A 23,526-nucleotide genomic window follows, 5' to 3' on the forward strand; every position below is an offset into this window, starting at 1 on the left:
GTTTCTCTTGGCCCTTGCTTTATGGAAAAGAGGTTGACGCTAGTCTTCTGGTAGCGTCGGCTGCTGGCAAAGTGATGAAGGAATGCCATTCGGAAGTCTCTGAAGCTCTGAATTGATCCGTCCGGCAACCTCCAGAACCAGCGTTGTGCCGAACCGAACAACGTAGTGAGGAAAACTCTGCATTTGACTCCGTCGGTCTATTGATTGAGAGTAGTAGCATTATCGAACTTACCGAGGTGGTCGCCCGGATCGGTTGTACCGTTATACTCTCTGATCAATATGGGAGCGTAATGCTTTGGGAGAGGGTCTTGTAAGATAGCCTCGGAGAACTGGCGATTGACCCGTTCGGGGGATGACTCAGCCTGTGGCGCCTTCTCCTTCCTGGCGTCCCGCACGGGCGCTTCATCGGACGATCCCTGGTTGGCTAGGGCCAGCTCTGACGGAGTCTGGAACAGTGCCCGATGAAACGGAATAGGGCGCGGGCGGCGCATCTCCTAGTGTGCCGGTCTGCCCCTTGTTCTGTGCCCAAGTAGAGTATTGCTCTGGTCGGTCCTCCATCGCCGCTTGGCCACCAGAAACCGAGGTGGTCTGCTGCACTATCCGCTCGGCTTGGGCTTTCTGCTGTTACTCGACCATCTTCGCAGCTCGCGCTTGGATGAGTGCGTCGAGCTCCTCGGGAGAGAGTGTCACCATGAGTTGGCGTCCAGCTTCTTCCATCTTCTCAGCTCGGATTCAGGTGCGTTCCCACAGACGGTGCCAATTTGATCATGTCCGAGTGCTGAGTCGATGAACGCTGGGTACGTGGTGCTCCCGGTGATGATGTGTAGACCTTCGACTGCTGCGAACCTCCAGCGAGAACCTGCAAGCACAAAACCGAGTCGGGAAGGGGTTCCCGGCAACGACCCTCCGACGCTCAAGTCAACTCCGGTGGAAAGAGAGAATGACGAGAATGAGAACTGTAGCTATAGTGATGTAGAATGCATACCTCTGTCGAAGGTTGGGGACCCTTATATAGGGATCCTCGGGGGTGCGTGCACGCTCTTCGAAGCGTACACACTTCTCAAAGCATACCTATAAATGGTCGTGTCAGAAAAGCGTGTCTGGCGCCATGCCACAATCGTCCGGGCATATCTCTGACGTGACAGTGGAAACTTCCACCGTACGATTCTCTGTCCGGTCCAGTCGCCAACCATGTTGTCTGTCGGTGACACACGTCTCAAGAAGGATATCCTCTGTTGCTCCCTTTGTCCCCTTCTGCGCCTTGTCCGTTTCGGGCCGAGCGGAAGAGCCGCTCGACCCCGTAGGGCTCTGACCTGAAGGCATGCCAGACCGAGCGATAATGACTCCTTGGTTGAGCTGCAGTTCAGTCGGGTGGACATGCCGCTTGGCTCGGCAATTCCACTGTACTTGGTAGCTTGTGAGCGTCGGAAGCCACAAGCTACGGAAGCCCGACTCGTGGTCGAGCTATCTTCGTACTAAAGAGATGTATCAGACAATGTCTGGCGGGTAAGCATACTTCACTGGAGTAAAAACGATTACTTCATACGGTAAAAAAAAGAGGAAACAGGTCATGCCTCGAACCACTTATTTTCGGTATTTCATATTCCCCTTCTCGATGCGGACGAGCGGTGTTTCAGTTTGCCGGGCGGCGGTGCGGCGACCACGTGGGCGGCGCGGGGCTGAAGTGGGTGGAGACGACGCGGGAGTCCAGGAGCTCCAGTATCGGCGGGAAGGTGACGCAGCGCGGCAGTTTGTATTGGTTGATTGATGCCCCCCTTGAGATGGCGTAGTCCATGAGCTCCTCAAACGTGCCGCCGCGCACTACGCGGATCTCCAGCGGCCCGATTGACGCATCCGCCACCCGGCTCTGCCGGTAAACCGCGTTCAATGCCTCCTCCATGGCCAAGCAGCACCGTGCCATCACTCCGTCGCGCTGCACCTGCAACGCCTCCAGTGCTTCGTCGCCGTTGGAGGTCCCCTTGGCGAGCAGCTCCCAGTAGATGACGTAGTGGCCGGGGATGGACTTGGTGTAGGCGTGGCTCGTGTACTCCACCACGGTGGCGTCGTAGGGTCTCAGCAGCGCCGACGCGATCTCCACTGCCCGCTGTAGCTCCGCCTCGTCGGTCTTATCGGACTCGATGCTGAGGAGCACGTTCTTGCGGCGGACGAATCGGAATTGCGGCGCCGCGTTATAGAACCCGGTCACCCTCAGGATGTCGCCCACACGGTAGCGGTTCAGACCGGCGTAGGTGGTGATCACCAGCTCGTATTCCTTGCCTACCTCCACGTCCGCCAGATCCGCCAGCTGCTGGGACTGGTCCTGGACGTGGCCGTCGCCTTGTGGGAGGAACTCGAAGTAGCCCATGTTGGGCATGATGGTGTAGGAGACCTCCGAAGGTTTACATATAGGACGGAGGTTGAGTCCGAAGTAGCACTCCGAGGAGGCGTACATGGTGCAAACCATGGGGAGGCCACCACTGTAGTACTCCAGGGTGGAAATGTACTGCGCCATGGCGCCCGTCACGATAACGTCGAGGTACTTGGTGTTGGGCCAGATGCGGGTGATGATGCCGGCCCAGTCGCCCTTGCTGCACTCGGCAGCTAAGAACCCCGCTAGCGCCCGGTCCGGTTGGCTGAGGAGCTCGGCAACGGCGGCGCGGACCGAGGGATCGGTAACTTTGGTGGTGAGAGAGCCGGCGGCGATGTCGTTGCAGAGGTCCTGCCAGTGGATCTGGAGGAAGCGGATAGCACGGAGGAGTCCGGAGGCGAAGACGGCCCCAACGCGCAGAACGTCGAGGCGCTGAAGCAGGCCGCAGAGCATCTGAGCGTACATGCTCTGAAAGGCGTCGGTGCAGAGGATGGCGGCGGTGGGGCTGGTGTACACATTGTAGGGGTCGTAGGGGCGGTTCTTGAAGTGCTCGCTGTTGTAGTAACTCGTCAGAACCGGCCGAGCCGTCAACTCGCCGGGAGTCTTCATCTCCGATTTTACGAAAAGGAAATAGAGCCCCTTCCCTTGGTTCAGCCCCGGCACGTAACTGATCAATTCCAAAAGTTAAGGTTGAAAAATTTTACAGAATTATTCATTGATTCTTGAAGTAGACGAAAATTACCAGTTCAACACGGGCATTTGAAGGCTGTAAAGGAGTTGCCGGCGGTCGAGGTCCTCTTTGATGGTCGGTATCAGCTTTCTCTCGCCAGCAGACGTGCCGGAGCTTCAAATTACAGTCAAATAAGCCTCCCATTTGTGCAAAATAAACAAAACATCTCAATTCGGATTTCGAGGAAACATGAAAGATTATTATATAATAAATGTACCTGGTGAGAAACTCGGAGATTGGGTGGGCGGAGAGGATGGCGGAGCGGTCTCCGTTGGCGATTCTTTGTATGTCCGGCTGCAGGTCCTCGTAGGCAACCACGGGGACCTTGGCCTTGAAGGCGGTACGGTCGGTGGCGCCGTCGAGCCCGTACCTTCGCAAGTACTCTGTCTCAGCGTTGCGCCTCAGTATCTCCGCCAGTACCTTCCCCTGCACCGCGTCCGTGTTTTCCGTCACTTCCTCGATGAACCTCAGCTTCTCCGAGTCCTTCTCGTTGGTGGCGGGCCCGAGCTTGGCCACAGCGTACCCGCTCTCCGTAAGCACCACCATCTCAACCACCATTCTCTTGGCTTGCCGCAACGTCAAGCAGCCAGCTAGCAGAGAGAACAAGCTCTGCGATCTGAAAGAGGGTAAGAAAGTAATGGAAGAGGAGGGATGAAGAGGTCGTGGCCGGAGCGGCTGGCAAATTTATAGACGAAGGCGCTCGTTGGATGGGAGATGGTTTTGCACACAGACGGAGCACTAGTCCCGCGTCAGCGAGTGCACTCTATGGACTCGACATGCGGGCCCCACGATCGAGTCGTGACCCGGACAGCACCTCGACCGCAAGGGACCCACCACCGATAATTGTCTGGGCGGCACCCTCTGTCTCCGTCCACTTCGACACCCTCACGCACGGCGCCAGCCGGACAAGCATCTCCAGCCGGCTACCCTTCCATCGCCCTAGCGACGTGGCATCATATACGTCCCCAATTCCAACTCCAGACGTCTCCACTTCCCGCCGGGACTGAATGGGATCGCCATATACTCCATGTTTAACTTTAATTACCACGCGCTCCGGCCTATCTCTGCTCACTTCGCCAGCCATGGTTTTAGTATATGATGAATTATGTAGTTTAACCACTAGACTACTTTATTAGACAGATGAGAACTAGCCAAAACAATGCACATTAATTAGCTCTATTATCTGTCGAGAGTATCTCATTGAGACTTTTCCTCTTGTTTTTTTCCTGGATATCGAATTTTTATGTTAATAACTTGCCTGCCATTTGGATTTTGGAGGGTGTGGAATCGGAGAGCTGCCTTATTAAGGCACACATGTCTCTATTTTGCCAAGTAAAAAAATGTAAAAATTTAAAAGGATGTTTTTTCCTTCTTTTTTGAATCGTTCCTTTTTGATTTGTTATCAAAGAGACTTCCATCCTAGTATATTTTTTTTTTTGACGTTGTTAGTTATAACATGGATATTTCAACTGTAATCAATGCAAATAAATTTTATTGTACTGATTATAATTTCATCTCTGACCAATATTTTGTAATTATAATATGGATGTTTAACCATATGGGATCACAACATATTAGTGATTTAGCGGGCTTTGTGTGCGTAGCTGGAAGCCATAGATTAGATTTTTACGCATGCATGTGACCAAGGAGGTCCCATGCATCGTCACATGAATGGAGTTATTCTTCCATAACTGAGGCGAATAGATGTATCCGACCACTATCTACGTTGCAATCATCCCACAGAGCCGAAGCATGGAATTTTTGACAGACGCATATATATATATATATATATATATATATATATACTAATCGATAATATGTTATAACAATATTTCAATTTTGATCCATTCTAATAGTTATAACTGTTATAATTATAGCACATATCAATATCATATTATAGTAATTATAAATCATAATTAATATTGTATCAAAAATATACAGAATTATAATTGCTATAAGTACTATATACTATAACAATTATGGATCATAAGTATTATAATTACGTTAGCAAACTAATCATTCTGATTTTATATTACCATAATAATAGCATAAATAAAGTTAATTTTGAAAAATATCTCATGATCATTTTAATAAAAAAAGAGGAAACTTTATCAGATATAAATCGATAGGATCCAGTCCGTAGTCACGACTCACGAGTCACAATAGTCCGTTCCTCAAGTCAAAAAGCTGCTGACCACTAACAACCATGACGACATCTCATCTCACCTTTTTGATTTCCTTGTTTTATATCCCAAGGACATTTATTCTTTTCCTGATTCGCCGTTCATAGATCAACCCTCTGGGGAAGGAACACGGAATCTGCGAGTTTTCGAATAAACATCTATCATGCTTGTTAATGGAGATCGACTTTCAAGTTTTTGATATGATGTCTTACTCCAGAAGAAAGTTATTTGTAATACACGAGAGTTTCTTATTGTCATATCAATAGTAGAAGCTAGCGATCCAAAACTAACCTTTTGTCATGTCATATGAGTCACTAGCTAGACACCTTAGAAAAGCATCACTTTTGCCTTTAGGATTAAATTAAGTGGTCTCACAAAAGGCAATGTTTTTAAAACTGGTTTCCACTAATTAGATAGGGAGTCGGTAGAGTGTGCTCAGAACCAGTACAGTCTAGTTGTGCATGGCGTTGATGTACTCAGTTCAGGGCTTATGAACTGACAAAAATGGTGGGGGTGTGGCACGGACGCTTGATGAGGCACACACCACACCATGTTGGCTCCATTCGGGGGCTTGACGTGGTGGTGATCAAGATGGCTCATGATGTTCCGTCATTCAAAAAAGACAGACAAGTCGAGTCCTTGATCACATGCTTGGCTATTTACATAGATCTTTTAGGTTTAGCAATCCATTAGATTTGAATCGAGTATTCATGAAGTCTGCCCTTTTTAAGTGGCCTTGGAATTATTCCTTCTACTACCGATCAAAATGAGTTTGAATTGCCTGTGTTTGGATAATTGAGTTTAAATATTTCGTGCATGTTTTGTCATCCTCAACAACTCATGTGCCTCCAAACTCAGCTCTTTTTTTTTCCTGGTTAAGCCTAACCAGATTTCCCTTAAGGGCCTATCAGCTGCCTGATTAGGGCAAAATATAATGGATTGACCTAACATCACCTGTGGTCATGCATATCTTATGTCGATAGAGAATGTTGAATAAATTATGTGCATGTAAACAGCATATTGTACATGATATGAGCCATATCCACGTGTTGATGTGCATTGTGTAGGCTCGTTTGTATCGACTCTTGTTTGCTTCGGGAACGTGGCTACTTCCAAACTATGCTGGATTGGGTGGATGTTTCTTTCATGTCATGAGATTCAACTAGTTCTCGTGTTAGTTTCTGATTTCTTATTAAGGTGGATACATTAGGCAGCCTTAATTAAACTCTAATCTAGAGATGTTGCTCTGATGTCTTGTGATTATTGGTTATCTTGTATGTCTAGCACATTACATGTTAAGTGTACTTCCAAATATCTTTGGAGGGTTGGAAATTCCTTATACAATCTAATAGGTTTCAATTATGTTTTAGATAATGTTCCTGTCTGAGATAGTGGAGCCTCCACGCGGTAGGGTTATGTCAGAAGTGAAGCTGCTCGGTCAAAAGTCAAGTTAACGTGTACGTCAGAAAGATCAGATGGAGTCAGGACAGAGCTAGGTCAAAGCCCGAAAACTCTGTCCCGGTCAAGCCGAACTCCTCAAATTCGGTTCACTTGAGTCCGCCAGCTCAGCTCACCCGACTCCCTCAGCTCATGCCATACGAGTTCCTCCAGTTCAGTTCACCTGACTCCTTAGCTCATGCCATTTGACTCCCTGTAGTCTGATTCAACTGACTTCTAGGTGCAGGTCATCCAACTCCCTCTGTCCCTACATATGCTAAAGCTCCTTGGGATTTAGAGGATAATGCGGGTACTGAGATAAGAGAAGAACATGAAGGGATAAGAGACGTGGATAGCAAAGTGGGGGTTTACCTAGCCACCCACGATGTGAATGTGGGTCAAGGCATTAAAGGAGGCCTATTTCAGCGAGCACCAGTACGTATGCACAGATGCATCTAAACCCATCTCTAATGTTTTCCCTCCAACTGGCCGTTGTGCTAACTTGAGTGTTGGATTGGGCACGCCAAGTTCAACCTCGATGTCCATTCTAACCTCTAGTTGAAGTGTTGCAGGAATATTAGGAGTCATCTTTGCCCTCAAAGTCGTGGGATTTTCATTCACTATAGTTATTCTCTGTTGACTCACCCAGTTGTGACCTCAGATAAGATAAATTAACGCTTGCTGTGAGAAATGTCTAATCTGAGACGCTAAGATAGAGGAAACTGAGAGAATTGTTGAAAGCCAAAAGGTTGCTAGTGTTAGTACCCAAATAGTTTGGATGTAATCAATTGAATTAGAGTTAAGTCTTGTTGTATTTTGATGCACTGTGTCTAAGTGTACAGGAACTTAAGAGCACATGAAGTTGAGCGAAAGACGTAGTAGCGACAAGGATGGCACGGGAGAGAGTCAACGAGCTCGGTGCGTTTAAGGGACGAGGTGTAGTGGAAGAGTACAATGGCGGATGAGAAGGAAGCGCGCGACGTTTCTGCAGAGGGACGAGAAGCAGAAGCGGAAGGTTGCTTGAGAATGCTGGAAAATTTGTTCAGTTGAGCCCTATTCCGGATGGCCGAAATCACCCAAGCGAGCGGAACCGGAGCAAGAGCCCGAACCAAAAAGTCAGCCGGGAAGTTGACTTGGTTCAAGTGCCTAGACCTGGTCCCGACGCCGGGATCACTTGGGCACCCTCGGGGCGCCTCGCCCAACGAGGGCCTTATCACAACAGTTCGGGCATCCAGAACAGGAAGTTTATCAAAACTCAACGTGTCGCGATCCGTTGCGACCCGGATAAAATTTTAGTCATATCTAGGCACCTGGAACCCTTCCAGGCACCTCGATCAGGACTATAAATATAACTCTGATCCCAGTAGTCCAGAATCACTTGTATACAAGTTTCTTTAAGTGTTTTACTACTTTGTGTGCTTCCAACGCTTGTAAGAGGCTTCTCCGCCTATGGCGAAAGGAGAATTTGATTAGTGCTTCAAAGTCTTCGATTAACAACCTTCTCAGTTGTAACCAAGTAAAATCAGTAGCATCTTTCTTTTTGTTAGTTTATCAATTCTTTTTATACAAGTGTCTTATTATTTCAAAAGATCGAGAAAGGTTCTATTTTCTTTTTGAAGGGAAATTCATCCCCTCTTGCCGGCCGTATGGGTCCTAACAAGTGGTATTAGAGCCAGGCTCGCTTCAAAAGGACTAACCGTCATCCGAAGTAAAAAAATGGTTGGATCCAGCATCTACCGCCGAAATTTGAGGGAGACTTCGCAACATGGAAGAAGCACATAGAGGTTTCCTTCAAAACTGACTTTGAAATTCTATTAGTTATAAAATACGATTTTGTAGCACCTACGGATTAACACGAAGCCAAGAAAGATAAGTACACATGGACGAAGAAGGAGCAAGTCAACTTCGTGGCTAATGGAAAAGTAGAGTTCCATCTACTCAACATTCTTCTGCCCCAGGAGGTCAACCGGATCAAAAGCAACGACTCCGCCAAAGATCTCTAGGAGAAATTCCTGGAACTCCACGAAGATACTTCAGAAGCCAAACTGACAAAGTGGGACATTCTTCAAAGCCAACTGGCTAACCTCCGGATGAACAAGGGAGAGAAGGTAGCCCAACTCCATGCAAGGATCAAAGACCTGAACACCTAGTTCAATAACCTCGGAGAAAAGGTAACAAATTGTGACTCCTTAAGGTACGCACTTAACTCTTTTCCGAGAACTCAAGAGTGGTCAGCCTTAGTAGATGCTTACTACATCTCTAAGGACCTTGAGGTATATACTCTTGAAAGCTTATTTTTAACTTTTAAACTTCACGAGTCTCGCTGTATAGATTCTCAGGAAATAGAGAAATCAAATAATATTGCTCTAAAAGCCAAAAGGATGAATTAGATGTCGACACCTCCTTCGATGATGATGAAACAACATATATGATAAGGAAATTCAAAAAAAAAAATTAAAACTAATAAGGTTAATCAAGTGCAGGCAAAGTAAAGAAGAGCAAGGAAGGTAAGATGCTATAACTGTAATGAAGAGGGGTACATCAAGGATGACTGTCCAAAGTTAAAGAAGGACAACAAAAATGGACCAACCACAACAAAGCACAAAATCTTGAAGGTGACGTGGGATGAGTCATCATCAGAATCATATCTGGAGGAGTACATTGGACTTGCACTGATTGCAAGCCATCAGGAGGAGAGCATAGATGAAGGGAGAGGCTCCTCAGAAGAAAGTTGCAGTAAGGAGGAAGAAACAAACTTCAGAACAGATCTGGTAAGTGAGGTATGTTTACTACCCCTAACCCATTATATTCAGGTTTTAAATCCATGACCAGATCATTATGTAAGCTAAAAATGAAAAATAATAATTTGAAAAAGGAAGTTTTTGAATTAAAAATAATCTTAGCAAATACATGCCCCTAGAAATGTATAATAAATTAAAAGATGAAAATGAAAAATTGAATGACCAAATTGAAAAATCAAGAAACTTTGCATATGATAATCAAAATACCTGGAAAAATTATAAAAACCTAAATTGGTATCTTAAATATTATAAAGGTCAAATTAGAAAAGTGTCACAAAGATATGTACCTAAAAAATTTCTTGTTAACCCCGTAGATAAAAATTTATTTTGGGTTCCTAGATTTTACTTAGTCTAAAAATGATTATGCATGTTTTATGTTTAGAAATATGAATTTAAATTTCAAAATTAAGATCATATGCTTACTGTTAATATTTATCTTTGAATTTTTTTTTCTATTTCTAGAATGAAAAATCTCTAAGTATTAATTTTTTAAAAAAAATTTCTTCGATTAAAAAAAGGTCATGATTTAAAACCTAAAATGTTTTGGACATGTATTTCAACAATTTTTTTTTAGAGAATTATCATTATATTTTGAATAATGAGAAAAATCAACATGATTTTTAGATTAATAAAACTATTTTTTAAATATTTGTCATATCTATTTTTCGAACAATCCTTCTTTTTGAAATTTTTATCCTAATTTTTTTATAGTGATAGATCCCTTGAAATTCTGTTTGCAACTATTTTTTGTAAATTCTTTGATAAATAATAAATTTTCTATGAATTAATTACTGAAAACCTTATTTTTAAAAAAAAACCAAATCTTGAGAACTTATTCTTGAATTATTTAATTTTTCGGTTGTTGTGCATTCTGTTCTCAACACTTAAAAAAATTTCATAAATTTATAAAAATTTAATTTGCAAAAAACTAATTTTAGAAATTTAATTTTCTTTTAACGTTAGAAAATTATTTTGTAAAAGCTTTTTAACTTCTACTCTTTTTACCCTTAGAAAAAGTTACAAATTTTTAACATTATTTTTCAAATTTATGAAGGAGAGAGATGAGAGAGTTTAAGTCTAGGGGGAGGTTAATTATGTAAATTATAAATTCTAGTTTTAACTGTTTAATTGTTATTTTATTACCTCTATGTTTTTTTTACCCTAAGTCTAACTCGTGTTGATGCATATCAAAAAGGAAGAGATTGTTAATACCCCAAGATAGTTTTAATTGTTGGTGCAACCTTAGGTCAAGGTTGACCTGGTTGACCCAACTCGAAGTGACTTGACTCGAGTTGTATTTTGATGTTTGACTTGGGAAGATTGTCGGTGCAACCTTAGGTCAAGGTTGACCTAGTTGAGTTGCATGTTGATGTTTGACACTCGTGAGAGAGTTCTATTCTTGATGTGAGACAAGAATAGATGGTTGGGAGATTATTGGTGCAACCCTAGGTCAAGGATTGACCTGAAAAGTCCAAGTATGGAGACTTGGCACTGGAAAAGTCCAAGCAGGTAGCTTGGCACGCGAAAAGTCCAAGTATGGAGACTTGGCACGGGAAAAGTCCAAACAGGGAGTTTGGCATGGGGAAAAGTCCTGGTGAGTGAAGCCAGGCAGTCGGAGAAGTCCTGGTGAGTGAAGCCAGGCAGTCAGGAAATCCTGGTGAGTGAAGCCAGGTGAAAATCCTAGTGAGTGAAGCTAGGTGAAGGGAAAGTCCTGGTGAAGCCAGGCAGTTGGAAAGTCCCGTGAGTGAAGCCGAGTGGAAGTCCCGTGAGTGAAGCCGATTGGGAAATCCTAGTGAGTGAAGCGGTGAAAACCCTAGTGAGTGAAGCTAGGTGAAAGTCCCGTGAGTGAAGCCGGAGGAAAATCCAGATGGATCAAGGGTGATCGGACATCCGGTGATGGAAGTCCAAGTAGGTCATAGGAGTGACCGGACACTTGCACGAAGAGGAAAGTCCAAGTGGGTCAAAGGATTGATCGGACACTGTGGAGAGTCTTAGCAGGTCAAGGAGTGACCGATGCTAAGCATGATGTACCAATAGGTCAAGGTTGACCGGATATTGGTTTGAAGGTTTGGGACTTGGTTTGGGCAAAATTTCTCGATCGGTCCGCATCGATCCAGCCGATATGCAGTGTATCCGATCGATCCGTGACCATCGATGACAAATGTAAGGTGATCATGGTTCAGGCTTACCGATCGGCCCTGGGACCGATCGTTGAGCCTGACGGTCCCCGGACCGATCAGACGCGGGATCGGTCCGGACCGATCAGATTGCCACGCAGAGTTGGGCAACTCGCGGAAGCTCGATCGGTCCGGGACCGATCAAGGCCCGATCGTCCCCACGATCGATCAGAGGTTCCCCGATCGGTCCATGGACCGATCGTGTGTTTTTTCCCCGATCGGTCCACGCATCGATCAGGTTCTAGCTGCCGCGACGCAACGCCAGTTTCTTCACCGCCTTCTTCGCAGTATAAAGGGTCGAGGGCCGCTGCATAGAACTTCTTTCTTCTAGAACTTCGTTTTTCGTCAAGCTTCGCTCAACCGAGCTTTGATTGAGCTCGCCCCAAGCTTCAAGCGTGAGCTTCCAAATGCCGACCAGCTGCGTTGTGAAGTTGCCGCTTCACCTCCAATGACAAGAAAGCAAGCAATTGGTAGAGTGCTATTGTATTCATATTGTATTGCTTTTCTTCTGTTCTTGTACTCTTTGTTGTGGCGAGGTTTCTCCACCCACAAGGAGTATATTGTATTAGCCGGTTCTCCGGGGACTCATCCACCGACGGATTGACTGGACTCGTCCACCTTACGGACACGCCGAGGAGTAGGAGCCCTAATCTCCGAACCTCGTTACATCCTTGTGTTAAGGTTTGTTTTTCTTCTCTTTCGTTTCTTTGTATTTTCCGCTGCGCTAACACGTTTTGTAGAAAGAAACGACGATTTGGGGTCGGCTATTCACACCCCCCCTCTCTAGCCGAGTACGAACGATCCCAACATTAATGTGGTTAACCGAATTAGAGTTAGGTCCTGTTGTGTTTCGATGCCCTGTGTCTGAGTGTGCAGGAACTTATGAGCACAAGAAGTCGAGTGGAAGACGCAGCTAGCGAGAAGGATAGTACGGGAGAGAGTCGACGGGCTCGGCGCGTCTTAGGGATGAGGCGCTGCGGAAGAGGACGCTGGCGGACAAGAAGGAAGCATGCAGTATTTTCGAGGGATGAGAAGCTGGAGCGGAAGGTTGCTTGAGAAGGCTAGAAATGGGTTCCAGTAAGCCCTATTCCGGATGGTCGAAATCACCCAAGCGAGCAGAACCAGAGCAAGAGCCCGCACCAAAAAGTCAACAGAGAAGTTGACTTGGTCCGGGTGCATGGACCAAGTCCAAGCGCTCGGACGGTCCGGACACCTAGACCTGGTCCTGTCGCCTGGATCACTTGGGTGCCCTTGAGGCGCCTCGCCCAGCGGGGCCTTATCGCAACGGTCCGAGCACCCGGAATAGAAAGTTTATCAAAACTCAACGTGTCACGATTCGTTGCGACCCGAATAAAATTTTATCCATGTCCAAGTACCCCGATCAGGGCTATAAATGCAGTCTTGATCCTAGTAGTCCAGAAGTACTTGTACACGAGTTTTTTTAAGTGTTCTACTATTTTGTGTGTTTCCAACGCTTGTGAAAGACTTCTCCGCCTATGATGAAAGGAGAATTTGATCAGTGCTTCAAAGTCTTGGATTAACAACCTTCCTGGTTATAACCAAGTAAAATCGGTAGCCTCTTTCTTTTTGTCAGTTTATCAATTCTTTTTATACAAGTGTCTTATTATTTCAAAAGATCGAGAAAGATTCTATTTTCTTTTTAAAGGTCAATTCATCCTCTCTTACCAGCCACATGGGTTCTAACAGCTAATGATAGAGCCAGGGAGGAAAAGGCCACCATGATGAGAGGATATTTCTAGCAACTCGTCGATCAAGCTGTGCAAGAAATCTTGCAGAGGCTCGCATTGGTGCACCTGACTCTTGAAGGAGTGCCAATGCCTCGGCTGAAGTGCGAAGTCAAGGAGGAAGAAGGCTAGAATTGGATTTAGGTAAGCTCAACTCAAGACGAATGGAGGATCACCTAAGCAACCAGACAAGTCAACTTCTGAGTTAATTGAGTCTAGGCATCTAGACCAGGTTCAAGCACCCAGACTAGGTCCAAGCGCCTAGGATGTTTCAGCCATGTCAGCAAGTCATTACGAGCCATTGCCAAAGAAGATCAACACTGGAGTCCATGTTAGCTAGCTCCAGGCGCCCAAACCGAGTCCAAGCGCCCAAGAAGCCTTAATCCATTAGAAAGAAGTCGTTGCAGTGTGGATTGAGTCAACCAAGTTAAGGCGCCCAGACCGGGTCCAGGCACCTGGGAGGTACCACATCATCCAACGGCTAACTTCGACCAGTGAGCTATAGATAGAACACCTATGCTCGAAGTCTAGCATAACACAACTTGTACTTTCATTTTGTAATTCTGTTTTGTTGTTCTACGCTTTCAACATCTGTAAAGAGGCTACTCCGCCTATTTTAAATGAGATCTTTTTATTGGAGCTTTCACTGGCTTGGATTAGCAACCTCTCTGGTTACAAACTAAGTAAATCTTTGCTTCTTCCTTTAATTAATGTTTTTATTATTTTTAACTAATTAAGTGTGTCCTTGCTAAGATCGATAGTAAGAGAAAATTCTAACTTGATTTACAGGGCTATTCACCCCCCCCCCCCTCCTAGCTGGCCTACTGGGACCTTCAAATCCTTTTCTCACTCCTTAGATGTATCAGCATCGAGGATGTCGAGTATGTCATGAAGGAGATACGTCAAGGTAGTTGTGGAAATCACACTAGCGGTTAAACTCTTGCACAGAGCTTCTAGCCAACCTTGTAGATTAACATTGCTAAGCTCGTGGGTGCCTGCCTTAATTGTTAGAATCATTAAAATCTATTGTGATTCTCCATGGATTTGCTCAAGGTCTCTACTACTTCCTACCCCTTTGGCGAGTGGGGGATGGATATCATCGACACCTTCTCGACATGGCCCAATCAGAAGAAATTTCTCTTAGTCGTAATCAATTATTTCTTTAAATGGGAGGAGTTTAAGATCTTAACCCATAAAATGGAAAAGACCATGCTTAAGTTCTTATGGAAGAATGTCATCTATCTGTATGGCCTCCCTCATAAGTTGGTACCTGCCAATGGTCGATAGTTTGGGGGGCACAAACTCAAAGAGTGGTGTGAAAGCATAGGCATTCAGCAGACATTCACCTCACTCATTTACCCCCATAGTAATGGGCAAACAGAGGTTATCAACTGAGAAATCATTAGAGGCCTCAAGAACAAACTCGATCACATCGACAATAATAGGTTGGAAAAGTTATCGAGCTTCCTTTGATTTTACAAAACTACTCCACGAGAGAGATACTCGTTCCTATCAAGATCAGTGTGGAGTTCACTCATGTATAAGCCTACAACTCCAACAATCCTGACAAGCTTTTGCTTGAGCTCAATCTGATCACTGAAATTTGGGAAAAGGTAACAACAGAACTCCTAACCTACTGACAATGAATGTGTCAAACCTACAACAAGAGGTCCATTCCCCAATACTTTTCAAGTACGTAACTTTATCAAGAAGCAGATCAAATCCGTGAGGGATGTGGGGAAGCTAGAGCCTCAGTGGGGAGGATCATACTGAATCACCCACAGTTGAGCTCAAGAGCATGCTATCTAGAGGATTAAAGTGGAAAGGGGTTTGGATGACCATGGCAAGCTGTGCATTTGCAGCCTTACCGTACCAAGAGATCTCGATTACCGTTTTTCATTTTATTTTAGTTCGAGCAAGTACTTAACTCTGTACCTATCTCAATTTTTTAATCAATAAAAGATGATCCTTTTTAACTCTTGTATCTTCACATAATCAAAGAAACTCACTCGATCTCAGACTAAGGCATCCATCAGCTAGTTGCCTCTTCATGATTCAAAGACAATCATATTTTCACAAGCTCGAGTTGCCCTCTTTAGGGTCCAAAGACAATTGTGTTTCCACAAGTCCAAGTTTCCCTCTTCAGGGTCTAAAGACAATCATGTTTCCATGAGCTTGAATTGTCCTCTTCAACATCCAAAGACAATCATGTTTCCATGAGCCTGAGTTTCCCTCTTCAAGGTCTAAAAACAATCATGTTTTCATGATCCCAAGTCATCCTCTTCAAGGTCTAAAGACCACATCATCTTCCATGTCAACATTTCATAATTCAATAATTTGGACTAAACTCATTCAATCTACCAAACCGCTAGTTCAGTCTACTGAATCGATTTGGATTCGATTTAACCCAAGTCAAGTCTGGTTCATCTATTTACATTTATTTGTTCTCTGGTTTGCTTCCATCTACAAATTCTTGCAAAAAAAATCATACAAAATACAAACAAGTAACCTAGCCTATATCTATAAGTCTACATGACCTACTAGGTTTACCTTTTACTTAGAGGTCCCTCCTCCAAGTCTACCACCTAAGGTTCAATCCCTTAGAATCAAGTCATACTCCTATAAGTCTACCTGATCTACTAAGCTTACCTTTTGCTTGGAGGTCCCTCCTCTAAGTCTACCATCTAAAGGTCAATCCCTTAGAATCAAGTCATACTCCTGTAAGTCTATCCAACCTACTACGCTTCATGCTTGGAGTTCACTCCTCCAAGACTTCCCATTACCTAGGGTTACCTCCCTCTAGGGTTTTTCACTATCTAGCTTCACTCACTAGGACTTTCATCATCTAACTTCACTCACTAGGGTCTGACTTCACTTACCAGGACTTCCACCACCTAACTTCACTCACTAGGACTTCCCTTTTCCTAACCTCCAGTTAGGACTTTTCCTTGCTAGTCATCTAATCCTAACTAGACTTCTCTCTTCCAAACATCAAGTCATGTTTGGATTAACCCTTGGTCAAACTAACCAAACTTAGGTATATTGTCAAACATCAAAACATGGAAGTTGATTGCACCAACAATCTCCTCATTTTTTATATTTGATAATTTTCTTAAGTTAGGTATTTGGTCTTTAAGATTTTATACCAAAGTTGGGAGTCAAAATATTTTTAATTTAAGGTCACTCTCCTCCTTTGACACACATCAAAAAGATTGCCTAAGGTTCCCTTAGTTTTACACTAACAATTTTGAAAATACTTGAGGGAGCTTTGTTAAAATATTTATTTTAAAACATTATTTTTGAAATAAAATCATTTTTGAAAATATCACTTTTGAAATTATAGCTAAAAAATGCAAACAATTTCAAAAAAAAAAAGTTTTCAAACATAGTTTCAAAGAAATTTTAAAAATTATGTTTGATCATTCAATCAAGACCCCCCTGTCAAACATCAAAACATGGAACCTGATTGCACCAACAATCTTCTCCTTTTTGATATTTGATAATTTTCTTAAATTAGGCATTTGGTCTTTAAGGTTTTATACCAAAGTTGGGAGTTAAAATATTTTTAACTTAAGGTCACTCTCCCCCTTTGACACACATAAAAAAGATTATCTAAGGTTCCTTAGTTTTGCACTAACAATTTTGAAAATACTTGAGGGATCTTTGTTAAAATATTTATTTTAAAACATTATTTTTGAAATAAAATTATTTTAAAAAATATCACTTTTGAAATTGTAGTTAAAAATGCAAGAATTTTCAAAAAAAAAGTTTTCAAACACAGTTTCAAAGAAATTTTTAAAATCTTAGGAATCCTTGTTAACCACAAGGAACATATCCTATGTGTCTTAGGGGTTGATCCAAATTTAAAAAATAACTAAAGTATTTTTTAAAATATTTTCTAAACAAAGTTTTTAAGGAAAGTATTTTCAAAAGTTTTCAAAAAATATTTGAGAAGCATGGTTTCAAACGTTTTCAAAAAGATTTTTCAAACTTTTTTAAAGAATTTTAAAAAGTATATATATCTCATCTTTTAATCAGAACTCCCCCTCAATCTGACATATAGAACCACCTTTATGTCTAGTGATTAATCCAAATCAAAAGATCAATTAAAATATATTTTTCAACATATAAATTTTTGAAATAATTTTTTAAAAGATTTTCAAGTGTGTTTAAAGATTTTTTATATATTTTTCAAAAATATTTGTAAGAAAACATTTCTAGATTTTTAAAGGAGTTTTCAAAGATTTAAAAAGGATTCTAAATTTATTATTATTATTTTTAAAAAATAAAATTTCCAAAGAAAATTTTTTTAAGCATTTTCCTAAATTTTCAAAAGCACCTCCCCTTAACGTAACACATCCTAATTATCCTTGTTAACCACAAGAAAATCTACCTAAGTATCTAGAGGACTAGGTTCTACTATTGACCTTAGGATGTGGACGGACGTCTAAGTACTAGTCAACAATCAATAGTTTTCAAGTATATAGATTTTTCAAAATTTATATATAAAAATACACTCAATCAAGCATGAAATTTATTAAAACATTATTATGTTAAATCATTATTTTAAAAATAATGTTTAGAAAATTATCTATGAATTTTGAAAACTTTTTCAAAATATTTTCATTTTAATAATCCTTGTCATCTCACCCATGTAAGTGTTTCAGCACAATTAATCATGGTACCCTTATGTGTTTTATGAGATGTTTTATCAGTTTTATCTAATTTAAAATTTAAGCTTGAATCTAAGGATTGATTAACCTTGTGTTAGATTTAAGTTTAATAATTAGTTAATTAAATACATATTTCAAAAATTATATTTCATGCAGTAGCGAGGCACAAAAGTCTTCTTGGGTATTGGAGCAATGACCATTTTCTAAGAAAAATTAAACCTTTTAATGAAATTTTACATTTAATCAACTTGCTAATAAACCATGGTCTAACTAGTCTAGGATGTGGCGAGGTAGTTTCGGTTAGTTCCACTTAGCTAAGTAGACCAAGAAGAGTACATCTTATCTCACTTGACTCCCTAGACTAAGCTTCCCTAACGTACTATCATCTCGCCCCACCCTGATACTAGATTAGGCAAGTATCAATCAAGTCTAAGTCCTTAACTATTCTAGATTAAGTATAAACAAAATACTAGTATAAATAGCATGATATTTACTAACATAAAATAATACATGTACATGGCAAGTATACATGTGTCAAACAAGTCAAACAATTTATAGTTGATTTCTAATGATGCATCAAATTCTTAATTTGATATATTTCGTAAATCCATGAATGTGTCAACCCACTTTGACACATTTTGATTCTTATTAATTAAGTTGTTTCATTTGGTAAAATTTTAATAATTCGTTCCATAATTTATGCTACTTAATTATAACTTGTTTAATTATTTTTAATTTCTTTATTTTATTTTTCAAAGTATTAATGTTATTTTATTTATTTAATTTTTGTAAGTTGTGGATTTAATTTGCTAAAATTTGTAGATTTTCTTCCTTGAATTTTGGTATTTAAATTAAAATTTGCTATTCATTGTTTCATAATTAAATTATACTTTAGACTAAATTTAAATTTTTTTAATTAAAATTTGAATTAGTATTCTTAAAATTTGTAGATTTATTTTTTTTATTTTTAAGATTTAATTTTAAATTTTTAAAATTTAAATTTAAATTATTTATTGTTTTATAATTAAAGGATACTTTATTATAATTAATTAATTTAAATTTTTATATTAAAATTTGAATTAGTATTCTAAAAATTTCTAGATTTAGTTTCTAGATTTTTTAAGATTTAAATTTATAAAATTTAAATTTATCTTATCTTTTAAATTTGCATCTTTAAGATTATTTTGATTATTAATTAATTTATTTAATTCTGTATTATTAAAAATTTTAAGATTAGAATTTAAATTATTAGATTTATTTTAATTATTAATTAAAACTTTATCTTAGTTGAATCATTAGTATTTATTATAATAATTTTATCCTGACTATTAATTTTTTCTAAGTTTATTTTTTTTATTTGTTGAATTAAATATTTTATCAAGTATTTTATCAATTTCATATTTGAATTTTTATTTAAATCTATTGAGTTTGAATTAGTTAGATTTATTTTATCCAATTTAGATTTATCTTGATTAAATTATTTAATAAGATTATGATTAATTTTATCTAGTTTATTGAAGGAAAAATTTAATTTATCATATATAGGGGTATTTTTGGAAATAATATCATCATGTAAATTTATACACCTATTTTCGAATGTAATAGGATTGTAAAAAATCATATTTGCATGAAATATAAAATTACTAACATTTTTCACAATTTTCCTAGTTGGGCGGTGGTTCTTGTAGTGTTTGAACCTTGACACTCGAAGCATTTGATATGATCTTTACTCCTCCAAACTTCGGGCATCGGTTTCTCCTTTGCTGTCAGTGGTGTTATTCAATTCTTACGAGTAGAACACTTATTTTTATGGTGTCCTCTCTCCCTACACTTAAACAAATTATGTGAAATTTAAAAACCATAATTAAAATTTATAACTTGCTCCCCCTTAATCCTTGGCTTGCTTGCTCCTTCGACGATTGGTCCGATCAGAGTCTTCTACTCTAATACTAATTATAGGATTGGTGGCGTCGATAAAGGGGTGAATATTGATCCATCTTTTCACGCTTGTTCTTTTGTTCATTTTATCAGAGTTAGTTAGTTGCAGCAGAAATATACAATAAAGATACGAAAAGAACATCGGTGGTTTACTTGATTCTCAACCCCCAGGGTCAATACGTTCAAGGCCTAATCATGCGAAGCGCCCGTCCACTAGTTTTTCTCTTTTCTGAAAACCTTCCGGAAGAGGAGAAACTGCTTATAGTTTATTTTATAATCACAAATAATATAAAGACTTAGCACATATATAAAGCAAACTAAACAAAAAGGATGATGGCCGATCCGGAAGTCCTAAGCATAGCGACTACTTCTGGAGCTTCCCCGGTTGCAAAGCTTTGTGGCGTTGCTTTTTGAGCGCAGAGACGATAGTGGTATGAAGAATAGATATCTTGAACGTAGAGTCTTTGTCTCCTTTTATAGAGTTGGATCAAATCCTTATCTAGATCAACTCTTATTTGGATAAAGTTATATTTGGATGAAGTCATATTTGGAACTTATATGGATTAAACTTTATCTCTATCTATATCATCTGACTTATCCTTATCCTCATCCAAATTATAAAGATCAGATCTTTTGTCACATCATCTTCCATGTCAATATTTCATAATTCATTAATTTGGACCAAACCCAACTAGTCTACCAAACCGCTGGTTCGGTCTATTAAATCGGTTTGGGTCCGGTTCGACCTAAGTCGAGTCTGGTTCATCCATTTACGTTTGTCTGCTCTCTATTTTGTTTCCAGCTTTAGATTCCTATAAAATAACCATGCAAAATACAAACAAGCAACCTAGCATATCTCTGTAAGTCACCTTACCTACTAGGCTTACCTTGTACTTGGAAGTCTCTCCTCCAAGTCTATCACCTAAGGGTCAATCCCTTAGAATCAAGTCGTACTCCTGTAAATCTACTCGACCTACTAGGCTTCATGCTTGGAGTTCACTCCTCTAAGACTTCGCATTATCTAGGATTACTTCCCTTGGGGTTTCTACTACCTAACTTCACTCATTAGGATTTTCACCATCTATTTTCACTCACTAGGATCTAGCTTTACTCACCAAGACTTCCATCACCTAACTTCACTCATTAGGATCTAATTTTATTTATCAGGACTCTCACCGCCTAACTTCACTCACTAAAATTTTCTTTTTTCTAACCTCCGATTAAAACTTTTCCTTACTAATCATTTAGTACCAACTAAAAATTTTTCTTCTAAATATCAAATAAATAGAGCAATCTTTAATCAAACTAAGCATATCTAAACTCATTATTAAACATCAAAACTCTACAAACTGATTATACCAACACTTAGAAGTTCTCTTCACCCGCAAAGTCACAGGATTTTCATAGTTGTTCTCCATTGACTCAATCGTCTGCAATACACCTCCCTTCTACATACCATGCGAATATGGAGGGCTCCCGATGAGCGCATCATCTTTTACCGTACGAAAAGCATAACCACCGTACGTCACTGGAGTAAAACAAAAAACAAAAAAAAACGGCAATTTACCAAAAGGCGTACTACAGTTATTGTATTTACCAAAAAGCGCATCACGGTTTTGTATTTACCAAAAGGCGCAGGTAAGTGATGTATATTACCGAATATAACCCTACCGCCAACCAACACCTCTGATCAGTCATCAATTCCCAGGCATCCGAACCATATTTTTAAAAAACTTAGATATTAAAAAAAACGATCATTAGGGTACCTCCCTCCTTCGTGACATGCGAGTGCAGCTCGGTCTTGTGAAACCCTAGTTTAGTGTTCGTGAGCCATCAGTTCGAGTTTTTCTCAAGCGCCATCTAGCTAGCATTTCAGTTTAATTAAAAACCAGGAGTGTTCGTGAGCCATCAGTGAAGGATTCTAGGGTTTACATTACATTAATCAGCTAGTATCATAATGGCGCAAAGACGTCGATCGGGTGAATCATCATCCTCGCCACATCAATTATCTGTAAAGGTTATCATTTTACAAACTCTGTGATATTGAGAAGCTGAACTAGTATGATTTAAATTTTTTTTATTTTTATAAAGTATAGGGTTCAGTTGATGTTGAACAGAAACTGCATTGGAACAGTGTCCTCGGTCACTTTAAAAGTTTTTTTCAACCATCCACGAAGAAAGGAACGCATGGAGGCGGTGTTATTTTACATGACCGACACATAGTGCTGATCAAACAGTCACCCTTTCGTATTTTTTTGAACATAGAAGATATGCAGCACATCCGTGGGATTTTGGTAAATATATTTGAAAATTGGGATTCAAGTAGTCAAACCTTTAGATTCTCAGGTACAATTTATAAATTTGTATTTTAATTACAAAGTAGTTGTATGGTAAAATTTAAGCTTTTGCTAAACGTGGGGCTGATACGATGCCGTATCAGGCCCAACGTGGGCCTGATACGGCATCTTATCAGGCCCAATGTGGGTCTGATACGATGGAGTATCAGTTCTTGATATGACATTGTATCATGTCCACGGTGTTCCTAATACTTTTGTATGTATTGGTAGAATTCTAATAATAATTTAACTTGGTCAGGTGTTCCGGTTTGCTTCACAAGAGGAGACGTTTCATTGCTGCTCGGTATTGCAGACCGAGGAGCTTCAATTCCGATTGATTCAGCTAAAGCATCCAGTGACCTTTTTCTAACTTACTTCTCAAACAAAAAAGAAGCTACTAGATCAAGAATTGAGGAGTTGCTTAAATTTTATGGCAATCGCGTTGAAGGCGAAGATGATGTTTTATTATTTTGCAAATTCTATATTTTGTATATATTTGTTTGTGTCTTATTTTCTTCTAGTACATATAAGGTCCCGTTAAGTCTTATAGATATAGTAGATGATTTTGAGAATCTTGATAGATTCAACTGGGTTGAATCAATCCATGAATTTATGGCTCCACAATTACCTAAGATTGGGGACATATTTTCATCAACTGAGACAAAACATGCTAACACCAACCTCCCTTACCTAAAGGGATTTGCTGGTCTTTTGGCAGTAAGTGTTTAATTTGTGTGAAAATTTTTAATATTTTGCGAACAATTATAAAATAGTTAACCCTTGTCATGGTGAATCAGGCATGGTTTTTGGAGCATGTTCCAATCCAAAAACCATACAAAATAAAAGGAGCCAGAATAAATAAGTGGAGGAATATTCCTTCACATATTAGTAAGGTGAGAGAAATGATTAACCAAGTTTCATCTGAAGAGGTAAATTTAGAATACTTTGACTATAGTTTGGTTAAAAAGTATGATTTTAACATGTGGTTTAATATTCTTACAGGTTGTGATTGACCTAATCCCTAACCAAGATGAAAGATCATTGGTTGAGAACCTTGCTGGCGTTGATGATAGTCCACATGCAATGGAGGCATCACAAATTGAAGTGAGTGTAGGAGGAAGGCAGATTAATAAGGATT

At 40.4% G+C, this 23,526-nt stretch overlaps 1 protein-coding gene across 1 annotated transcript; it reads right to left on the minus strand.

Moving 5' to 3' along the window:
- Positions 1-1,611: 1,611 nt before the first annotated feature.
- On the minus strand, positions 1,612-3,713 carry LOC122034666 (indole-3-acetic acid-amido synthetase GH3.8-like). Its single transcript, XM_042593986.1, has 3 exons — positions 3,316-3,713; positions 3,111-3,212; positions 1,612-3,035 (listed from the first exon to the last, which is right to left on the minus strand). The coding sequence occupies exons 1-3, from the start codon at positions 3,654-3,656 to the stop codon at positions 1,634-1,636; spliced, it is 1,845 nt and encodes a 614-aa protein (XP_042449920.1). The 5' UTR covers positions 3,657-3,713; the 3' UTR covers positions 1,612-1,633.
- Between the last annotated feature and the right edge of the window lie 19,813 nt (positions 3,714-23,526).

The sequence above is a fragment of the Zingiber officinale genome, chromosome 11B, assembly GCF_018446385.1.
Source record: "Zingiber officinale cultivar Zhangliang chromosome 11B, Zo_v1.1, whole genome shotgun sequence".
In the NCBI taxonomy this organism is placed as follows: domain Eukaryota; kingdom Viridiplantae; phylum Streptophyta; class Magnoliopsida; order Zingiberales; family Zingiberaceae; genus Zingiber; species Zingiber officinale.